This window comes from Podarcis gaigeae, assembly GCF_964106915.1.
Source record: "Podarcis gaigeae genome assembly, chromosome: 11".
Lineage (NCBI taxonomy): Eukaryota > Metazoa > Chordata > Lepidosauria > Squamata > Lacertidae > Podarcis > Podarcis gaigeae.
In genome coordinates, this window is record NC_139687.1 from 3,168,067 (window position 1) to 3,190,968 (window position 22,902).

Here is a 22,902-nt window from a genome sequence, read left to right on the forward strand (position 1 = left end):
TCATCAGTAGCTTTCATTTAAATTCTCATCTTAAACCAGCCACATGATGTGCAGAATTGTTGCTGTTACCAAGGCAGGAATAAATGCCAGTAAACAACAAGTAGATCATATAGCAAGATTCAAAACACAATATTCCTTCAGTCAGCACAATATTGACAGTGAAAGTACAATCCACTTCTGTGGTAAAATGTGCAGCTGTTAACACTACACTTGTGCATGCCAGGTCCAATAAAGTCATAAGCAGTGCATGCATACATGTGCACACATGCCAATACTTAGAAAATTCAGGACATCATAGAGGAGATTCAGAGAAATATAATCCATATGTGTGGCAAACAGAAAGAGCTCCCAAATGGAGAGTAGCATAAGCAATAAGCAGGCAAAAGTGGGGCAAGCAACCAAGGGGAGAGTTGCTAGGTCAAATTAAGCCACAAGTCGTCCCCCCCCCAATGCAATCTTGCTTGCACGTCCTTCAGCCAGAACAACCTTTTCCCTCCGCTGGCCAGTCAGCCAGCCATTTTCTCTTTCCCAGCAGACTGACATGATGATGCAGCTCCCTTGAAAACTATGGCTTGGGAAAGAAAACTATTCTAAATCTCTACCTCCTTGTACTGCACACAAATATGGAAGACACGGGAGCAATTGTTGACTTTGAAAGCTATTACAATGTAATTAAAGGTAGGAGACTTTAAATCTGTGTTTGTTTTGGCAGAAAAGGAACTAAGGTGCTTCCGTGGGAAGGAATACACTCCTTTTTATGGTTTTCAAGAGTGCAAGGTACACTGTCTTCCCTACAGCAGGCCTAGTAGGTGACACTTGCAGAGATAATAACCAGCTGACTTCTTGAGAAACATAGAGGAGTGTCTTCTAGGAGCCATTCAAGGAGGAGTTTGCTTCCTCTGCCTTGGCAATTCTCTTCCCCCACCCTCAATAATCCTTATCCATCTGTTTGTTGTGACAGATGGATTACGCAGTTTCTGTCCTATAATTTTTTTCCCTTTTGTGACCAGAGATATGACACAATTTTCTACAACTATTTGAAAAAGCATGTCTATATGGGACTCTGGAAGGATATGACTGCTTAACTAAGATTTCTTTATTTAATGATTAAGGGGAGGGTTCACAAAGATGCGTTCACTTTTGGTGCATCCTGTCTGTGATTCATGTACTGCCCTCATATCCTGAGTTCAACAGTGCTGATCTCCAACTCACTCAACAGACTGTGTTGCATTGTGCTAAATGAGCTTTCCCAGGGGACAGAAAGTGGGGTGGCTGGGAAAGTGCGGAAGTGCTCTCAGGAACTGCTTCCGGCTGTGTTCTTGCTCCCACAGTTCATCAGTTGCATTTGCCATGCATGAATACACTCCGTGGTGAACAAGAGCGATGGTGGAGAGAGAACAACATCTTTTGTGACTGGAGCAAAGGACAACAGCAGACCTAATGCAGGCTGCACTATTTGCACAATCCAAGCCAGGACAGTGCACCTAAGTTATCCTCACGCCTGATCTTTGAGCGTCTCCTCTCAACAAGCCCATTGAATGTGAATGAGAGGAGCCGTCATGCAGTGACAGCACAAGATGATTATAAAACCCCCCAGCCCCGCTATTGGCATGCAGGATAAGGGGCTGCTGAGAGATGCTGTACCTTAAACCAGGAGTTCTTTCTCATTTTCAGGCGTCCCATCCACATATCAGTCAACAGCATCTGTGTGCACGTGTGAGATACAAAGGGTCGCAATACCACGGACACGGCCAGCTTCAGGCATGTGGAGTTACTCCAGTTCTTCAGCTCGTATGTTAGCAGTTTCATGGCCATCTGCTCATTCTGTTTGAAAGCATTATCCAGCACATCTAGAGCCAGCTGCCCAAACTCACTATGACAGCAAAAGAAAAGCCAGGTGGGGGGCAAATGTTGCCAGCCTTAGAGTATGGACTGAGCACAAATAACAGAGGCAAGCAGTATGACTTGTATTAAGCGCCTTTCATAGGAACAGCCTGGTCCAAACCGTGGACTCCAGTAGGAATTTCTCCAAGTCAATGTGTGCTTAGAAGTACAGCCATTGTGTTTTTCCCATTGTTTCAAATAAACCCATCATTCTGAGAAATTCTACTGGTAATCCAGAAATTCTTCCACTTATCTTAGACCCACATCTGTACATCTATAGCAAAACGCCTGTTGATTTTAATGGATTTTGGATTTAATGGATTTGGGCTATAAAACCTGCTGAACTCCTTACAGCACAATTCTGTAAGCACAATTCTATGCCTGCTTACTTAGAAGTAATTTCCACTGTTCAATGGAGCTTACAGTATTTTGACTTTGGCACTAAAACAAATGACATACATTCTAAAAAGAACTTTAAAATGAATGTAAAATATACTGAAATCATAAATAGCTGACCTTCAAGCAGAAGACATAAATGAAATAAATAAAATAATATTGCAAAAATAATTCAAAAATATATTGGCCAATATTTATGCAAAAGTATTTAGCTGATAACATCTATATTTCTGAAAATGGAATAATGAGTATTGATAAGCAACTTTAACAATATTTATCTCAGCTCAGTTATGTCAAGGTTACTACCTACAATAGAGTTAAAAAACTTTCCTAACAATATTACTAAAAATATTTTTCTAATGTAACACACACACACACAATATCAGGAATCAAAATAATAAGATGCAAAACCCATTAAAAAAATTCAAGTAAACATGCATGACAAAAATTCTACGTCCTTAAACTGGAAAGCACACAAGATCCTTCTTGGGATTGTTCCGTGTCAGCTACATGGAATTTCTGTTAAACTAAAAGTTCTGTTTGGAATTTCTGCCTTTTCTCGATGTGCCCAATGGGGCAAAGAATGGCATAAAAATAGATAAGACAAAGGTGATAGATGTGAGGATCCTGGCAGTAGAAGTAGATCATCATTGGAATAAATCACCTGATAATACAGGACTAATGAACTTGATAACAAAATTATGGAAACTGGAGATGTTGAAATAATGGTGTTTTTTTCTAATAAAAAAATGGAGGCACAGAAAATTATACATTAGATGGAATGCTGGCTTGTCAATATTTCTCACCAATTTTCTTTTCATTACTGGGAAACCCAGCCAGATGGGCGGGGTATAACTATTATTATTATTATTATTATTATTATTATTATTATTATTATTATTAGGAAATGTACTCCTTTAAGAAAATGTACCTTTCAGCTCAGATCAGCCTATTAAAAACTATTCCCCTCCTTTGCCTGCTAAGCTAAAGGATACCCTTCAGCTGTCAGCAGTTCTAATGTTAAGAACAGAAGAAGAGTCCTGCTGGATGAGGCCAAAGGCCCACCTAGTCCAACACTCTTTTCTGGCGGTGGTGAACTAAATGCCCATGGGAAGCCCATTATATAATCTTAGGTGATGGAGAGAAAAATGTCTAACCATTCTAAGCACTGTAGATCTGTATTATCTGAAGTGAAGGGAGAATCCCTACTTTGAATACTTCTTCAGCTCTTCTGACGTGTCATCCTCCATGTTGCTTTGCTTAGCTTCATGTGCCATCGCTCTGTAGAGTTTGCAAGCCACCACAGCCTTGACCATGGCTTCCTTTCCATGCTGCCAGAAGAACATGGCCATCTTCTGCCTTTTCATCAATACTGCCCAAACCAAGAGATCATTATATGGGTATATAAACCCAACTGATTGTTGGTCATCAGAGACAGTAAATTCATCCTTTAGCTTCTTTCTAGTCTTGTGAAGAACAGCTGTTTTTTGCTGCAAGTTAATAAATAAAAAGTTACTCAAAGTCTATCACCTCTATGCACAATTTGCTTACTTCAAATCAAATTTCTGAGTTATAGGGTTATTATCCACAAGAATTATCAACTATATTAAATGACAGCTATGATAAATACAGAATCACAAATCCACAAAAGGAACCACATTCCATATGAAATAATATACTCAAAGCTCCATATAACAGGATGCAACTATTAATATCAATTTTGTGTTCTATTATGTAGAAAAGCAGAAAATTCTGACAAGATTTAATAGGTCAGATCCTTGATCCAGATAGCTCAATATTGTCCACACTGACTGACAAGAGCTTCAGACAGCAGTCTCTCAAGATGCCAGGAATTGAACTCATATGTGCTCTACCAGTGAGCCATGGCCTTTCCCATCGCCATTGGCCAGAATGGCTCTCCATCTGAATTTCTTTTAAAATGTTTGTTCAATTGTCTTGGGTCCAAAACTGACTGAACATGCTGCCTTTTTGGGAACAAGGAGGAGGAAGTCTCTTTGCCCTTCCCTTAAAGAGGAACAAATCTAGAGATATATGACACACATCTAGAGAAGATGCTGCTGACAAGTCTTTCTCTGGATTGTTGGACAGTGGAGAATGGAGAAACTGGCCTCTTAGAGTTTCTGAAAAACTCTAAGGAACACACATCTAAATTTGTATTAGAAACCCATTGACCTACAGTCATTCACTTTCAAATTTTTCAACCACCCCTCATAACACAGAATAAACCATTATCTCCAAGGGGATTATAGGGAACCAACTGTGCTTCTTAATTTTTGTCTGATTCAAGCCCTGAAAAGGAAACAATTTACTTTAGCCATTGAATCTGCCTCTCACACGTGTATAAACCCACTGGAGTGAGCAAACATGATTTTTCAGCCTACTGGTTTTCTATCAAATTGCATAAGCAAACAAAGAAACACAGTACTTTGTATTTGTATGGCTGTGCTGTTCGAATGAACTGGGAATGTGAGGTGTTTCCACCAGATCCATTTCTACTCCTCATATGATTATTCTGATGAAGGGAGAAGTTCTGCGTCAAGCTGGAGACAACTCTCTGGTTCCATGAAACAAAGAGAAAGAGACAAATGAGATCCAGATCATCATGATAATGTTTACCAAAACACAGTAACAGAGGTTTATAATTTTCTCTTCCACTTAAAGTAGACAAGGGGAACCGGTGGCACTCCAGATATTGTTGGATGATTGGCCATGCTGGCTTGCACTGTTGACAGCTGGCATCCAACATCTCAACACAATGGCTATTCTCTGCCTCCATGGTCAGAGGCAGCAATGCTTTTGAAGGCCAGTTGCCGGAAACCACAGCAGGCCCTGTTTGTAGGTTTTCCACAGGGATCTGGTTGGCCACTGTGAGAACAGAATGCTGGACTAGATGGGCCACTGGTCTGATCCAGCAGGCTGTTACAATGCCAGGGGGGAAGGGTTGGCAGTCCCGCTGGTGTGTGCACACCTGCAGGGCTATTGCTGCCAATGCGACATGCCCCTGACCACTCCGTTGCCATGTCAACCTATCCCATCCTGATTCCTGATGAACACAGTACCACGAGGAGCCACCACTGCTCAGTAGCATGAGCTCACAATGATAAATGGAAAAATTTGTTGTTGTTTAGTCGTTTAGTCGTGTCCGACTCTTCGTGACCCCATGGACCAGAGAACGCCAGGCACCTCTGTCCTCCACTGCCTCCCGCAGTTTGCTCAAACTCATGCTGGTAACCTCGAAAACACTATCCAACCATCTCGTCCTCTGCCGTCCCCTTCTCCTTGTGCCCTCCATCTTTCCCAACATCAGGGTCTTCTCCAGGGAGTCTTCTCTTCTCATGAGGTGGCCAAAGTACTGGAGCCTCAGCTTCACAATCTGTCCTTCCAGTGAGCACTCAGGGTTGATTTCCTTCAGTATGGAGAGGTTTGATCTTCTTGCAGTCCATGGGACTCTCAAGAGTCTCCTCCAGCACCATAATTCAAAAGCATCAATTCTTCGGCGATCAGCCTTCTTTATGGTCCAGCTCTCACTTCCATACATCACTACTGGGAAAACCATAGCTTTAACTATACGAACCTTTGTTGGCAAGGTGATGTCTCTACTTCTCAAGATGCTGTCTAGGCCTGTCATTGCCCTTCTCCCAAGAAGCAGGCGTCTTTTAATTTCGTGGCTGCTGTCACCATCTGCAGTGATCATTGAGCCCAAGAAAGTAAAATCTCTCACTACCTCCATTTCTTCCCCTTCTATTTGCCAGGAGGTGATGGGACCAGTGGCCATGATCTTCGTTTTTTTGATGTTGAGCTTCAGGCCATATTTTGCGCTCTCCTCTTTCACCCTCATTAAAAGGTTCTTTAATTCCTCCTCACTTTCTGCCATCAAGGTTGTGTCATCTGCATATCTGAGGTTGTTGATATTTCTTCCGGCAATCTTAATTCCGGCTAGGGATTCATCCAGCCCAGCCTTTCGCATGATGAATTCTGCATATAAGTTAAATAAGCAGGGAGACAAAATACAGCCTTGTCGTACTCCTTTCCCAATTTTGAACCAATCAGTTGTTCCATATCCAGTTCTAACTGTAGCTTCTTGTCCCACATAGAGATTTCTCAGGAGACAGATGAGGTGATCTGGCACTCCCATTTCTTTAAGAACTTGCCATAGTTTGCCGTGGTCGACACAGTCAAAAGCTTTTGCATAGTCAATGAAGCAGAAGTAGATGTCTTTCTGGAACTCTCTAGCTTTCTCCATAATCCAGCGCATGTTTGCAATTTGGTCTCTGGTTCCTCTGCCTCTTCTAAATCCAGCTTGCACTTCTGGGAGTTCTCGGTCCACATACTGCTTGAGCCTTCCTTGTAGAATTTTAAGCATAACCTTGCTAGCATGTGAAATGAGTGCAATTGTGCGGTAGTTGGAGCATTCTTTGGCACTGCCCTTCTTTGGGATTGGGATGTAGACTGATCTTCTCCAATCCTCTGGCCACTGCTGAGTTTTCCAAACTTGCTGGCATATTGAGTGTAGCACCTTAACAGCATCATCTTTTAAAATTTTAAATAGTTCAGCTGGAATGCCATCACTTCCACTGGCCTTGTTATTTGCAGTGCTTTCTAAGGCCCATTTGACTTCACTTTCCAGGATGTCTGGCTCAAGGTCAGCAACCACACTACCTGGGGTATACGAGACATCCATTTCTTTCTGGTATAATTCCTCTGTGTATTCTTGCCACCTCTTCTTGATGTCTTCTGCTTCTGTTAGGTCCTTTCCACTTTTGTCCTTTATTGTGGAAATCTTTGTACGAAATGTTCCTTTCATATCTCCAATTTTCTTGAACAGATCTCTGGTTCTTCCCATTCTATTGCTTTCCTCTATTTCTTTGCATTGCTCGTTTAAGAAGGTCTTCTTGTCTCTCCTTGCTATTCTTTGGAAATCTGCATTCAATTTCCTGTATCTTTCACCATCTCCCTCGCATTTTGCTTGCCTTCTCTCCCCCGCTATTTGTAAGGCCTCATTGGACAGCCACTTTGCTTTCTTGCATTTCCTTTTCATTGGGATGGTTTTCGTTGCTGCCTCCTGTATAATGTTACGAGCCTCCATCCATAGTTCTTCAGGCATTCTGTCCACCAAATCTAAATCCTTAAACCTGTTCCTCACTTCCACTGTGTATTCATAAGGGATTTGACTTAGATTGTATCTTACCGGCCCAGTGGTTTTTCCTACTTTCTTCAGTTTAAGCTTGAATTTTGCTATAAGAAGCTGATGATCTGAGCCACAGTCAGCTCCAGGTCTTGTTTTTGCTGACTGTATAGAGCTTCTCCATCTTTGGCTGCAGAGAATATAATCAATCTGATTTCGATGCTGCCCATCTGGTGATGTCCATGTGTAGAGTCGTCTCTTGTGTTGCTGGAAAAGCGTGTTTGTGATGACCAGCTTGTTCTCTTGACAGAACTCTATTAGCCTTTGCCCTGCTTCGTTTTGATCTCCAAGGCCAAACTTGCCAGTTGTTCCTTTTATCTCTTGACTCCCTACTTTAGCATTCCAATCCCCTATAATGAGAAGAACATCCTTATTTGGTGTCACTTCTATAAGGTCTTGTAAGTCTTCATAGAACTGGTCAATTTCAGTTTCTTCAGCACAAGTAGTTGGTGCATAAACTTGGATTACTGTGATGTTAAAAGGTCTGCCTTGGATTCGTATCGAGATCATTCTATCATTTTTGAGATTGCATCCCAGTACAGCTTTCACCACTCTTTTGTTGACTATGAGGGCCACTCCATTTCTTTTATGGGTTTCTTGCCCACAGTAGTAGATATGATGGTCATCCGAACTGAATTCACCCATTCCCATCCATTTTAGTTCACTGATGCCCAGGATGTCAATATTTATTCTTGCCATCTCATTTTTGACCACCTCCAACTTACCCAGGTTCATGGTTCTTACATTCCAGGTTCCTATGCAATATTTTTCTTTACAGCATTGGACTTTCCTTTCGCTTCCAGGCATATCCGCAACTGAGCGTCCTTTCGGCTTTGGCCCAGCCGCTTCATCAGCTCTGGATCTACTTGTACTTGCCCTCCGCTCTTCCCCAGTAGCATGTTGGACGCCTTCCGACCTGAGGGGCTCATCTTCCAGCGTCATATCTTTTATATGCCTGTTGTCTTTGTCCATGGAGTTTTCTTGGCAGGGATACTGGAGTGGCTTGCCGGTTCCTCCTCCAGGTGGATCACGTTTGGTCAAAACTCTCCACTATGACCTGTTCATCTTGGGTGCCCTGCTCGGCATAGTTCATAGCTTCTCTGAGTTCTTCAAGCCCCTTCGCCACGGCAAGGCAGTGATCCATGAAGGGGAAATGGAAAAATAGGTTTCTCTAAATAGGAAGAAAGGGCCCTCAAGGGCCCTGAGTCAACATCCCACCTGATACTGAAAGGCTTTTCTGGGCTCACAAATGCACAAGGTGAGCAAATTAGACAGGCATCAGAATGTATTAAAATGATGTCAAGAGATGAGAAGCAGAAAGTTCAAATACTGCCTTATTTTGTAAACAAGCATTATATCCAGTGAAGACACAATAAATATTGATCCTCACAATTCTATTTAACAATTACATCTCAGATAAAAAAATAAATTGGCTAAATTATTGTTAAATTGGCCATTTTTCTATTATTTATTATTCTACTTTATTATCTGTTAATATGATGCTTCACTGAATGTGGAAACGCATTTTTTGTATTTCAATTCTGACTCCTTACTAAATAGCCAAACTGTAATAACATATACACGTTAAACTATTTCCCCTAAAACAGGCATCCCCAAACTTGGCCCTCCAGATGTTTTGGGACTACAATTCCCATCATCCCTGACCACTGGTCCTGTTAGCTAGGGATGATGTGATGGGAGTTGTAGTCCCAAGCAGTTGGAGTGCCGAGTTTGGGGATGCCTGCCATAAGCTCTCACTGATGGAAGTAGCTGTGACCAGTTTACTGAGTTTACCTCACGTTTCCTGTAAAGGCTATTGTACAGAACTCGGAAATGCTTTCTTGTGTAGCTGCTCTGATAAGCTCCACCAATCAAGTATTCTATTACCAATCCAATATCAATCAGAGATATTTTATAATCCACAGGAAGAGTACTCTGTAACACAAATATTTGACATTTTATATAACAATCATACTTAAGCATATTAATAGTGCTTTAGAGCACGTATCAAGAATCCTTCACAAACACTTTATAATCTGAGCTACTAAATAAATGTACAGAAGAATAGTTTAATAGCTTGAGCCACTTATTAGCCAATATCATGTTCCTCAGATTGTCCATATTTAAACATATGATGTTTTTCCTTCAACATCTTTATCATATTGACTGGCTGTGCCCAAATGACATATATCCCACTGATAGCAGCTCTAATCAACTCCCACCCAAAAACCTGTGTCCCCACTGGGGAAGGACTTGTGGATCCAGAATCGGCCTCCACAGTCACTTACGGACTCACTGTTAAGACTGTGTTCATGGAAGACAATCTTACTCAGCTACAATCTTACTTACTTGAGTAAGACAATCTTACTCAATCTTACTCAGCTACAAGTGATCACCAAAGAAGAAAAAAACAGTTCAAGTTCTACTTAGCATGGGTGTCTGTTGCTATTCCTAACATTTTTGAAGTTGCTGCTAGTCTGGTTGGGCTAATTGGATAAGCACAGCTCCCAAGTTGATCATACAGGCCCTATACTATAAAACAGCATATAGCAAGTGGTGATTCAGTTGTGATCGTGGCAAAAACCACCATCTAAAGGAGTTCTAGCTCATCATTCTTCAGAATGTAGATTACCTGTTTCACGTCAGAAACAAGATGACGCAGAAGATGATTTGTTGGCCCTTGTTTCTGGAATGTTAAAAGAAGGATGACAAGAACACAGTGACTAAATTAAAAGAAAGAAACTTTCACTATATATGAAAGAAGATTAAGAAACAGGATAGCTAGTACATTAATATTTATTAACAGCTAATTTTGTTTAAGTCTTGGACTGAAGAAAGCTGTATTTAAAAAGAGAAAGCACATTCTTCAGCTGCAATTCCGGCCCATGATCACAACAGAACTGTCTATCAATCAACCAATCACTATCTTCAGATGAGCCTCCTGCCTGCTAAATTGCTTCTTTTTTGGTTTATATAGATTGGGCAAGAGGTGGAGGCTGTGAGACTACAAGAGGAAATAGTCTCTCTTTTATCCTCACTGTCTTATCCTGCATGCCTCCCTCATAGATTTTAAACTGGCCTTTGGGGCATTGCAACCTGCCCTTTACATTTTCTGCCATTCCTCTAATAGAAAAGTAAACAGATTGTCTAGTTAGTGTTACTAACTAGACTTAGTAGTGGAAGGAAAAGCACTTTTTCATAATGCATCCAATACATTCAAAAGAGCAAAACCCAAGGACCAAGGCACTGAAGGGTTATTTATTTTTAATATATTGTAGTGTACTACATTACACTAATAGGGTGAAATTTTCAAACTGTTCTGGAATATGTTTGGTGCACCCAGATCTGCCCCCATCCCAATCTGTATCATTCCAAACTTTCAGAATGTATACTGACATCCATTTTAGATTTCAGGTGTCCCAGTTTTATGAGGGATGTGATGGGGAGCAGATTCTGAATGATTCATTGTTGCAGAAGCGTCAGCATATTCACAGCAAGGCCTCTGCTGTGATGATGAAGTAAGCTGCAAACAGTCTTGAATAACAAAACGAAAACAACATTATCTGCTCTCTTTTCAATGAAACAAATAGATCAACAGATAAAAGAGGAAGAACAGAAGATGACGTTACTTTGTAGCTTGATTCATCTGACCATTCATCCACCTAAGATAAAGCCATCCTGACAGGCAGTTCTGCAGGAGCATATACAACGAGACATGCACCTACACAACAGCCACTCACCAAGACCTATGGCCAGAACTATGCAATGAGTTGGGGGGGGGCACCTAGGCATACTTATAACAGCTTTTTGGATTCTATGCTACAAGTTCAAACATCCATGCAAAAATGCAGAAACGACCTATTGTTCCATTGGAACTACCTCTGAATATTAGCAAAGTAGATACATATTTAAGCAAAATGTATTCAGCATTGGAATTCCAGGCACTCACAGTATTGTACAGTTCTTCCAATCGGGTTATGGTAAGAAAACGGTGCAGATTCACTCCATGTTCTATTAGCAACTTCACAAATTCTACCCGATCCATCACCAGAGCATCAAGCATTGCTTGTTCCAGGGACCCAACCTTCAAACAAGTGCAGGAAATGTAAAGAAAGGGGGAGAAATAATTGTTTTCTTCATAACTTTTGCAATTTCTCGGAGTTATTTGCATTTCAATGCTGGCGAGCAAACTCCAATTCAATATTCTCCTTAAACACAATAATACAAATAAGTACAGATAGCACAACTGTAAATGTTTGTCCATAATGTGTGGAAAATAAATGTGAAAACTACCTTCCAGTGCTGTCCATAAATCAATATATGCTTCTTAGCAATGTCCAGTCTGTTCCAGGCCAGTGCCAGATTTAGCTGATCTGGAGCAGACATATTTGTTCCTACAAAAAAGAAATTATTCTTTTAGATTTTATACAAAATGTTTTTCCTCTTCTACTTCAAAAGTAATTCTTATGCATTGCTATGACTTTGAAGAAAGAGGCAGAAAATATTATATGCATGTACCTTTTAAGAGTGCAGTCAGGATTGCCAAATCAATGTCCTGATGCTCATCCGACTCTGCATCAAATATAGTTATCTGTCAAAATAACAAAACATTTTACTGAGAGAAGAGAGAAAACCACCAGACAATTCAGGACTATTGCACATGGTGGGCAAAGAATAGGCAGTAAACTGTGACCTGCAATCATTTTTCTAAACATGATTAATTTAGTGGAACAGCTTCTGAACCCAAGTCAAAATTCAATGGCACTCTAGAGAATGAGATTAATGAAAAGAATTTCATGAATTTATCATACTTACAGAATCTCTGTGTTCCATGCACTCCATTAACATTTTAAATAAGTGGTGGGACTGTTTCTGCCCCCAACTGAAGGTGTTCTGAATCATTAATAATATCTCTTCCTTAAGCTGAGGGCTCAAATTCCTGAGAAAGAAACGTATGTACAAATGATAATTATTATTTCACCAATAGATACTTATTGTCTGATACTGTAATACTGTAAATATTTTTCAACAAATTTGTAACACAAAAAGCTTCCCCCATCTCTTTATTTGTACCGCTTGTCCCCTGCACAAGGGCAGCCAATGTATGTGCCCTCCAGATGTTATTGGACTACAACTCCCATCAGCACCAACCTGTTGGACAATGGTCAGGGATTATGGGAGCTGGAGTCCACCAAAATATGGAGGGCATCGCTGAGTCTACCCTTGCACTATATAGTGACTGAAACATCACCCCTAAACAACCGAAGTCAAGGCATGTCCACAAAAAGAATAAAGGGTTCAATTTAGAATGGTTACTTTACACATACTTAGTTGGTTATAGGCATTCCACCTAAGTAACAGTCAATCAGCACTGTACAACCGTGATTGGCAACTAGTTTGGCTGATGGCCAAATTCTGTTGCCTCTGTCCCACTTACTGTTGTTGACATATGCATAGTTTGTAGAGGAAGAAGAGTTTAAAAGGACCAATAGGATGAACCCAAGGCAATGATGGGTCAACTAGTGGTTGAGCTGGATGATGGGCTGCCAGATTTCCACTGTAAAAGCACCAAAATAATAAAAAAGGTAACGGTAAAGGACCCCTGACAGTTAAGTCCAGTCGCAGACGACTCTGGGGTTGCGGCACTCATCTCGCTTTACAGGCCGAGGGAGCCGGCATTTGTCCGCAGACAGTTTTTCCATGTCATGTGGCCAGCATGACTAAGACATTTCTGGCGAAACCAGAGCAGCGCACGGAAATGCAGTTTACCTACCCACTGGAGCAGAACCTATTTATCTACTTGCACTTTGACGTGCTTTCGGACTGCTGGGTTGGCAGGAGCAGGAACCGAGCAATGGGAGCTCACCCCGTCGCGGGGATTCAAACCACCGACCTTCTGATCGGCAAGCCCAAGAGGCTCAGTGGTTTAGAATAATGGCTTATAAATAGTACTGTCAAACGTTAATATGAGCAGTACAATTTCAACAGTGAAAATGTCCAATCTAGGTTAAGAGAAACATCTCTGAATGGTAAGAAATATGCTGAAGTTGGTGAAACTGGGCTGGAAGCATTAGACAGTTAAATCTTGAAAAATAGGGCTATTCAGAATATGTACCCTACAACACTTGTAGAGCATCAGAATCATAGTTTGACCACCATCCCAGTTCCACTACCAATTGCACCACTTCAGCTACTTCTCTAGAATCACCCTGTGAGGACACAAAAAAGAAAACGGTGGTGACCAGAAGCTTCATCATTTGCCAAGTACATATTCCCAGTACTCCCCATCAGTCAATAAATAAAATAAGGAAGTGACTAGCTAGCAGTACAGGAAGCAAATTTGGTAGGTATGATAAAGAGATAACAGGTGTTATCCAGTGAGTTTTACTCAGAGAAGACCCATTGAAATTAATTAACATGACTAAGTTAGGGCCATTAATTTAAATGGGTCTAGCCTGAGTAAAATTTAGTAGAATACTATGCTACAGCAGATGAAAGGACCAGCAGCAGGGCCAGAAAGCTCCTGGGAAAAGGCCTAGAAAAAGGCTGAGCAATAATTCTTTCCTTTCTCCAGAGTGAGAAGTTGAGATGCTCACCTGACACTCAACGAGGTTCAGAGACAATCTTATTAAACCATGTTTTTTGTTTTTTAAAAAACACCAAGATTTCTTAGCTATAGCCTTGTTTGATTAAAGGCATCTTTTGCAATGAAGTGGCAAGTGCAAGTAACTGCTGCAAGCTGCAAGTACTCACGTCATGTCTGCTGTGTGCTTATGGGTGAAAGCGAGAAGGTCGGCCGCTCGCCCAGTTCCCTCATAAACTACTACAGGGACAGCCGGCTTGTCCCTGACATATTCCCACACGGTCAGGATCTCATTTGGACCACCTTCCACCAGCAGCCCAACTAAGGGCACTCCTTGTCCCATTCCTATTTCAAATCACATTGAAAATGTTAACAGGACAGAGATCCACAGTGCATATAATAACCCACTTTTGTACCCATCAAGATTTTTAAAAATCACAAGACAAAAAGTAGGGCTATTGCCTGTTTTGTTTTTTAATACTCAATTAAATGTTTTACTCAATTATTAATTTCACTGATTACATTTGTATGAACATGCATGTGAGTAAAACATTAATAATTCTGAAGCAAAAAGCATTATTAGTTTTTCCTTTTTAGAAGGAGAACTTAGAAGATGGAAGTGTGACAGAGAAGAAATGATGTATTCTAAAAGCTACAGGTGGCTGGAAATAAGTATTAAAACTACAGTATTATTTTTTTAATAAAAAATGTACTACTCAATGAATCAGGACATAAGAAAATCTATCAAAACAATTGCTAATTGATTAAGCCTTATTTTTTAACTTTAATTTTAATTGGCAACATTCACCTATCACAATACACCATGGCCAATGGTCACAGTAAATCATACTGAATGACAGTGCAAAAAGCTTCCACTGTGCTTCTCCCTAAAGATTTGTAAAACAGATTTAAGATACGTTCCAGGCACCAATTTCCTGTAGGGAAAACATGACATGCTGGTTATCCAGGAGAAGTTACTTCTCTTCTCTTAGTGCAAAGCCAGCAGTCAGTGGTGCCTGAGATAAGAAGCTTCTTACAAAGTGAACCCAGAACAAGGAGAACTTACTAGAGTGTATTTTCTGGAGCGACAGGTATTTTTCTAGATTCCTCCTGAGTTTCATCTCATTGCCATATTTGCCCACTGTGCCGTCATCAGCCAGTATGAAATGGGAATGCATGCTGTTCAGGGTGCTCAGCTTGCTGAGAGGGTTGCTCAGGGTCTGATACAGGCACACTACCTGAGGAGAATCCAGGTAAAAGCAAAACAAAACAGCCCCACCAAAATACTAGAGCATTCTCATTTGGGAAGAGGGTGGGACATCTGCCTGATTTAGACATTTTTATTGCCTAATAGAGAAATAATTTGCTTTATTTCACAAGAAGTCACGGCATCAGCTCTTGATATATTTGCAAAGTATTCTCTAATAATCCTTGTACTCAGAGATATTCTATAAGGCAGAGGACCTGAGGTCCTTAGTCAATGCTATTTTAAAAACAACATTCTGTTACACAGTGCTTTTTTCTGGGGGGACGCAGGGGTATGCACACCCCTAAACATTTTGTGAATCTAAGTTTGGCCTCATTGAGGGGCAGTATTTCAAAATGAGTAGGAAAATGAGAGTACCCCTAAATATTTTTTTAGAAAAAGAGCACTGCTTTTACATCATCACCAATCCAGTCTCCAAATAGCAGAATAATGGTACCCTTCCTGAAGTACAACAGGGTTATGGGTGGTATTTAACTACCTTTTGCTCAGAGTAGACTCACTGGAATTAATAAGAATGATTAAGTTAGGTCAATTAATTTCAATGGGTTTACAACAAGTAAAAGTGGGCCAGATTCAACTAATGAGTGCTACTAGCAGAAGCCAGTTCAATAGTGAACAGTGCAACAGAAGCACAGTGGAGGCTCTCCCCACCCCCCGGCTCCCCCCTCCAACTGGCTTGAGGAAACTTCCCTAAACAGTACACAAGGGTAGAAGAGGGGAGATCATTGCATGAAACGCTTGCACTGATGAAACAATCTTTTCAGCACAATGTTGAATTCCCCCCTTGTGTTGAAGAGTACTTCCAAACAGGGGCTTAATTTTGAAAACAGGTCATTCAGATATTGCAAACAGGTAACAAATAGGCTTTTTTAAACATCAGGTTGTTTTCAGGAAAGGGTCAGTCTAGATGAAATGGGGGGAGGAATATAGTTGGCATTTTGATGCTTATGTCATCATATAGGTACTGTGAAAAAATGGCATAGATTTCCACAATAAACACCCATCTGGGAAGCACCTTAGATATGAGGTAATCCATACAATAGTTTCTATCCCATTGCCACTAATATCCATATATATCAGCATTGCATAAATTACATATTTGCATCTGATGGCAAGTTACACAAGAATAATTGCATAAAGCACCCTTTTTGCTGGAGATGCAAGTTTGTACATGCGAAAGAGCTCTTACCTACAGGCAAACCCCTACTATGCAGGCTTTGGGGTGGGGGGAGAGTGCACTTAAAACAAGAAAACAAAGAGCATTCATTAACTCACATCTTTTCCAATGAGGTCCCTCTGGTTCTCAATGATACCCCAAGGGGGTATTCCAACAGCCAAGATCTTTCTTAAGTACTGAGAGGCATGGAGTTTCAAGGCATCTCCCACATGCTTAGACACACCTAGAAATATTATCACCATCATTAATATTACAAAACAGTTGGCATCTTGCCCTCACAGCATATAATTCTTTGTGCATTGCCTTGTAATCTACTTAGATGAAAGGTGGTCTAGACATGAAATTGTCATGGATTCTACTCAGTATTGATCCAGAGCAGAACTCCAGCGTATAGTTAGCAAGTTAAAAACTTAAAACACGTTGTGGGATTCCCAAACAATAGACCAGAGGCAATTGTATTTCATCCAGCAGAGCTTTACTGCTACTGAAGGCAAATGAGAATAATGGTCACAAATTGACACCGTCCATAAGAAGTCCAGTTGCAGCAGACTTAAATTTACAATAACTTATAATAAGACCAAAACTTCACACTATATACAAAACACCACACCAGAAGGAGAGACAGAAAGAGAGTAAAAGCCAGGCTCCTTCTGGCCTTACTATTATAGTCAGCATGACCTTGACAGAAGAGATAACAGAACAGTTGAAGCCAGCTGTACTCAGCTTCTCTGAAGGAATAACCCAAACATCACGAACTTTCTGCTTGTTTCTTTGACACAGAGAAGCTTCCAGAACCCTCTTGAATTAATTCGAATAGAAAAGATCTCTAAACATCAGATCAATACTTTCTGTACCAAGAAATGCAAACTGACAGAAATAAATAAGAAATTTACATCACATCCAAACTACAAAAAGGAAATAGCTCATAGCCTAAGAACATGGTGGAGTTACATACAACTACAGTACCATAGAAAAATGTTGTATTTGTGGGACTTCTCCACAAAATTGTGAGCTGTATTTCTTGAATAACACAATACGGTATTTTTCAACCACATAGTTATTCCATCCACACTATACACTTACACTATTATCAGTCATGGCTTCCCCCAAATAATTTTGGGAACTGTAGTTTGTTAAGGGTGCTGAGAGTTATTATTATATCATGATTATTTACTAAATTTATAAAACTTATATAGTAAGATCACAGGTTGTCAGGAGACCCCTCAGAAAGCAAAATTCCCAGAAACCACAACTACACAGATCCAAATATTCCACATGGCCAAGGCACAGAAGGGTCAAACTGCACACAGGCAGCTCTAACAAGCTAACCAGCCACAACCTGCCTGTCATCTGAGAAACCAAAGCTATGAGAGGAGGCCTAACTCAGTGGAAGAGCATATGCTCTGCATACAAAGGATCCGGGCACAGTTCTTGGCATCTTCATGCAGAATGGGGGGAAATCCTACCTAAAATCCTCAATAATCTAGGCAAATCTAAGGTCCGGCTCAGTATAAGGCAATTTTCTGTGTTTCTATGTTCCTCAGAGAGAACATGACATTTCAAAAGAGTTTACTGTACCAGTGTTGATGCCTTCTGTTAGTATCCATGCTCCTGTGGTCTCAGCAGCTTTGACCAAGCCTTTGCTCAAAAGCTGCTTAAGTTTAGATGGAAGTTTGAAGTTCTGGATGCCACCATGAACAGAAATGACCAGTTTGGGCAATTCCATCTGCCATTCTTTCACCATGAGTTGCAACAACTGGTCCACTTTGGTATCATAAGAAGTTCTAATATACTGAAAAAAGAAACTGTAGTTAAAACTACGCAGAGAGAAAAGGTAGCATATATTTTATAGGGAGGAGATATCATCTTAGTCCTAACCTCATCAATTTGTTGAAAGCTCCAATAGTTCAAACATTTCCAACTTTTTAAATTGGCCTGTTTTCAAAATCATCACAGTAAAACGCACACACAAAAATAGCATAATGGTCCTTTCAAACACAGGAACAGAAATCCATTGATTATGGTGTGCTTATATTTTGTCTCATCATTCAGAGGTGAATATGTTCACTCCTTTAATTTCAAAAGTTTTATGCCAGCGATGATGGAAGTTGTTAGAAGCACTCTATTATATGTGATGGTGGTACTTGATATTTTAGACACATGCATGATATCTCTTGATATTGTAGTCATCAAATTATGAGATAGCGTGGAACAAACTCATACCAACTTATACTGGATTTTTATCTAACACCAGCAGTTTTATGTTTAGCACTATTGGTTGTTTTTATGCTAAATAACTGAGAAAGTTATTTTATTACAGCCCTGTTTCAAAGTGTGTACGCACCTTGGCATGGTAAGTGTGATCACTGTCTTGAAAATTGATAGTACCAAATGCATCAGTTGGACTTGTCTTTGTGTCCCTTTGGACACACCATTCCCTGTTCTCTACTTCTTGTGCAGACCGACAGATGGGCCAGCAACAATCAATCCCAGGATGGTCACCAATTAGCCGTCCACAACAACACCTTTTAAAAAAGACAAAAAAAACTCATAACATTGGCATAAATTGATTAAATGCATTTCTGAGCTACAGTGACTAGCTCACATTGATGCATTGTACTAGAATGCTGTAAGACATTTCTCAAGTTTTAAAGAAATGCTGAACAGCTCAAACACCTTGCACTGTACGAATATCTTGTTAAAATTATAAGCAAATTGCAGGTTAAGGCTACTGTTAGCATCTTAGATTATCAATTCAGAGATTTCTAACTGGAAAACTCAGATTGAATGGAAAGATAAGACAGAGAAAATGTGCCAATTTTTCAAATATATATGCATGGAAGAGCATAATCTGGATGCCTGCAGCTTTTCACAGCTGTTTTGTTATGAAGGACAGGTGGACAATATAACTAGATGTGAATAATATATCCTCCTGTTATTTTTAAGTGTTTATAGCAGGTGTGAGGATATTCCATTAGAATCAGGACCTCTGGAGGAGGAGTTTCAGGTCAGTATCTCTCCCAAATTGACCAGAAGATACTGGGGATTAAACCTGGGACATTCTGAATGCAAAGCTGATGCTTTAGCACTAAGCCATGGTTTGCAACATACAGCCTCCGCCTGGAAGCACCAACAGTTTATCCCTCCACACCAAACCTTCTCTACTATGTAGGCATAGCTCCGTGCTTGCACTCTCTTTTTGTTTCTTGGTCTTCCCATATCCAAGAGGAGGCACCAGCTGTGCATGGAAGTCTCTGGATGCCACATCAAGTTTATTGACCGCAGCAGGATTTCTAGTAAATCCTCCAGCAGCTGACTAAAATGCAGCCAACCATTTATATAAGGAGACATCCTTGGTTAGGAATATTTCACACCCATTCTTTATTTTAAAAAATACAGTACCAAATCGCATGAGGTCTTACCGAATTAAGTTCTGGCACACTTGGCATCTTGCGGGACATCTGAAAAAGAAGTTAAAAACAGCAGTATGTTGTACAGTTAAATTTGCAAAAAAGAAAGTTAGGCTTCAAAAAGGCAGACCATTGCACCATTGTCACAAAAAAACCTGAGTAACATTTTTTACACAATGTCTTACCTGGACAACATTGTCGGTAACTTACTGAAAGGTTCTAATGCAAAAATGTAATGGTTCAAGACAACAACTTCAAGGTTAGTTAAAAGAAAACCCAGAGCCACTGTTTCTAACTTTGACTTCCTAAATATGCATGCTACACCAATTTAAATAATTAATAATCAGTACTACATCTATCCCTGTCAAAATCACCTGTATTGTATATTTCAAAGCAGTCAACCAATTGATTGGGTGAAACTGGGTAAGATGTAGAGGGAGGGGAAGTTGGCCAGGTGTGTGGGAAGGAGGGGTGGCAAAGGCGTTGCTAGGCGGGGGGGTGAGCAGACTGGGCAGGGGTCGCAGCCCCTCTCTGGGTGGTTCTTATGATACGCATGGGTTGTGGGTTCCACACTGGAAATATGTTGCCTGCAGTGCCCTGTATAAATGTTTGAAGCGACATGAGGCCAACACCTTACTGAAGCTGAGCAAGTCTGGCTCTGTCAGAGAGGGTTCCATGATGGAAGAAAGGTAGGATAAACATGTCAGAAAACAAATAAGTGATACTGTACAAAGTATGACCTGCCATTTTAAGGGAAACATGATAAAGAGCCTCAAATTCAAAATGAAAATATGGCAGAAGTTAACTAGATTATAGTCATGTTTGTAGCAGCTAGAAGGGCCTATATTTATTCAAGGAAACCCGACATTGTTAAAGTGTAAATTAGAAGTTTTTAATTGTATTTTTATCTTCTTGTTGTTTGTACAATTCAACCAAAACAAAGCAAAACTAAGTACCTGTGATGATCTTTGGAACTTGGCACGATTTTTGCACACTCTCTTTTACAGAAGACACCTTCAATCCAAGATTTCTGGGACTGAAAAGAAATATTAAACCTCAAACAGATACTTTGGGAGGCAAAAATAACTATCTGCAATAACTAGTACCGCACATAGGAGATACCTATGTGTAGCTATTAGTACATGTTGTAGGACCGAACACAGTTGGCATTAATATTGTGCATGAAATCAGTTTGCACAATTATTTCCTTCCTTATCTCAGAACATTGCAGATTAATCTGTGCTGACCTAAACTCTAGCGTTTAGAATTCACTCACACTAACCCATGCCTAGAGATAGGAAGAAAGCTCACAGCCTTCCTAATAGCAGATGAATTGAGTGAGATAAGGAAGAAATGCTGAACTGACAGAACTCATCTCCACTTGCTTGACACAATATTAATACCTGGCAGCTATTTTACATTTGTACAATGAACAGATGGTGCTGGCTATCACTCAATAGTGGTCATGTTCTTTTTTTAAAAGATTAAAAACCTTTGGTTCCAATTTAGTAATGACAATCACGGAGAGAAACCTATCAGATAAATTCTACCCTATCAACAGGTGGAATTCTTGAAAATGAATGAAAGTTCAAGATTACCCTCTGCCTACTATGGGGAATAACTTTATAATCCAGATAGCTTTTAAAAATCATTTAAAAATCCAAGGAACCCCTGACACACATACACCTTTGAGCCATGCCCCACCTGTAGGGCTGCTAGGTCACCTGAAATCTCCATAGGACCCACTGAAATATTTGCTGAGTGTCTGAAAAGTGAGGCAAATGACACAAATCTACAGATATGCATATTGTTCCATACAGTTGGACTGGGGAAGGGCCACAGTTCCGTGGGTTCAGTCCCCAGCATCTCCAGGAAGGCCTGGGAGAGAGGTCTGTCTGAAACCCAGTCAGAGAAGAGACAGATGGACCAGGGGCTCCTCTGTTGCCAAGCTCTATATTCCATTCTTCACCAAACCATGACAGGCATTTGTTTATTTCATAAAATTTATAGACTGGTTGATTGTAGAAAACCTCAACACAGTTTACAAAGGAATAAAACAGCAAGTTTATTAGTTAAAAAAAACATTCAGAAAAAGTATAAGCTAGCAATAAACTAAAACACACATCAGCATTCTAAATATCAGTTCATAAGTTTATTGTTCTAGCCAAAGGCCATGGCAGACTTGCATTAGGCAATAGTAAGGTAAAAGGGACACGGGTGGTGCTGTGGACTAAACCACTGAGCCTCTTGGGCTTGCTGATCAGAAGGTCAGTGATTCGAATCCCCACAACGGGGTGAGCTCCCGTTGCTCTGTCCCAGCTCCTACCAATCCAGCAGTTCAAAAGCACGCCAGTGCAAGTAGATAATAATAATAATAATAATAATAATAATAATAATAATAATAATAAATTTTATTTATATCCCGTCCTCCCCAGCCGAAGCCGGGCTCAGGGCGGCTAACAACAATAAAACAGTACAAAAGTACAGCAGGTACTGCTGCGGTGGAAAGGTAAACTGCATTTCTGTGTGCTCTGGTTTCTGTCATGATCCTCTGTGCGCTAGTAGTGGTTTAGTCCTGCTGGCCCCATGACCTGGAAAGCTGTCTGTGGACAAACGCTGGCTCCTGAAAGCAAGATGAGCGCCGCAACCCCATAGTCACCTCTGAATGGACTTAACTGTCCAGGGGTCCTTTACCTTTACCTTTACCCTTAGGCAATAGTGTTAATAAAAGACTTTGCCAGGTTCTTGAGCATTGAAATATTTTCCCTTGTGCATCTCTGACAACTCAAATTCTAATATTATTTTGCCTTTTAAAAATCCAATTTGCCAACATCCATGATGTAAGAGAGAGAAATTACCAGAGACACCAACCCAAATCCAGCTTGGTTTCAGATTAAGCTCCCAAAACACCACAACAATTTATAGCAAATTTATCTAACTCCTTCTTCCTGATTTTTTTGTACCCAGTGCATAGAGGGC

At 40.4% G+C, this 22,902-nt stretch overlaps 1 protein-coding gene across 5 annotated transcripts in view; it reads right to left on the bottom strand.

The window, feature by feature from the left end:
• The window catches only part of TRPM6 (transient receptor potential cation channel subfamily M member 6), a 95,882-nt gene that overhangs the window by 49,269 nt on the left and 23,711 nt on the right, over positions 1–22,902 (bottom strand). For 4 of the 5 annotated variants that reach the window (XM_083701862.1, XM_083701861.1, XM_083701859.1 and 1 more), the window contains 16 exons: positions 20,880–20,959; positions 19,936–19,974; positions 18,858–19,038; positions 18,092–18,305; positions 16,612–16,736; positions 15,136–15,307; positions 14,240–14,414; positions 12,302–12,425; positions 12,005–12,077; positions 11,780–11,880; positions 11,436–11,570; positions 10,119–10,172; positions 9,281–9,421; positions 4,727–4,855; positions 3,490–3,770; positions 1,645–1,873 (listed from right to left, as the gene is read on the bottom strand). In XM_083701862.1, coding sequence (XP_083557988.1) covers positions 1,645–1,873; positions 3,490–3,770; positions 4,727–4,855; positions 9,281–9,421; positions 10,119–10,172; positions 11,436–11,570; positions 11,780–11,880; positions 12,005–12,077; positions 12,302–12,425; positions 14,240–14,414; positions 15,136–15,307; positions 16,612–16,736; positions 18,092–18,305; positions 18,858–19,038; positions 19,936–19,974; positions 20,880–20,959 — 2,253 coding nt within the window. Of the gene's footprint in view, positions 1–1,644; positions 1,874–3,489; positions 3,771–4,726; positions 4,856–9,280; positions 9,422–10,118; positions 10,173–11,435; positions 11,571–11,779; positions 11,881–12,004; positions 12,078–12,301; positions 12,426–14,239; positions 14,415–15,135; positions 15,308–16,611; positions 16,737–18,091; positions 18,306–18,857; positions 19,039–19,935; positions 19,975–20,879; positions 20,960–22,902 lie in introns of those variants that run through there. The other variant, XM_083701863.1, reaches the window with a different exon arrangement.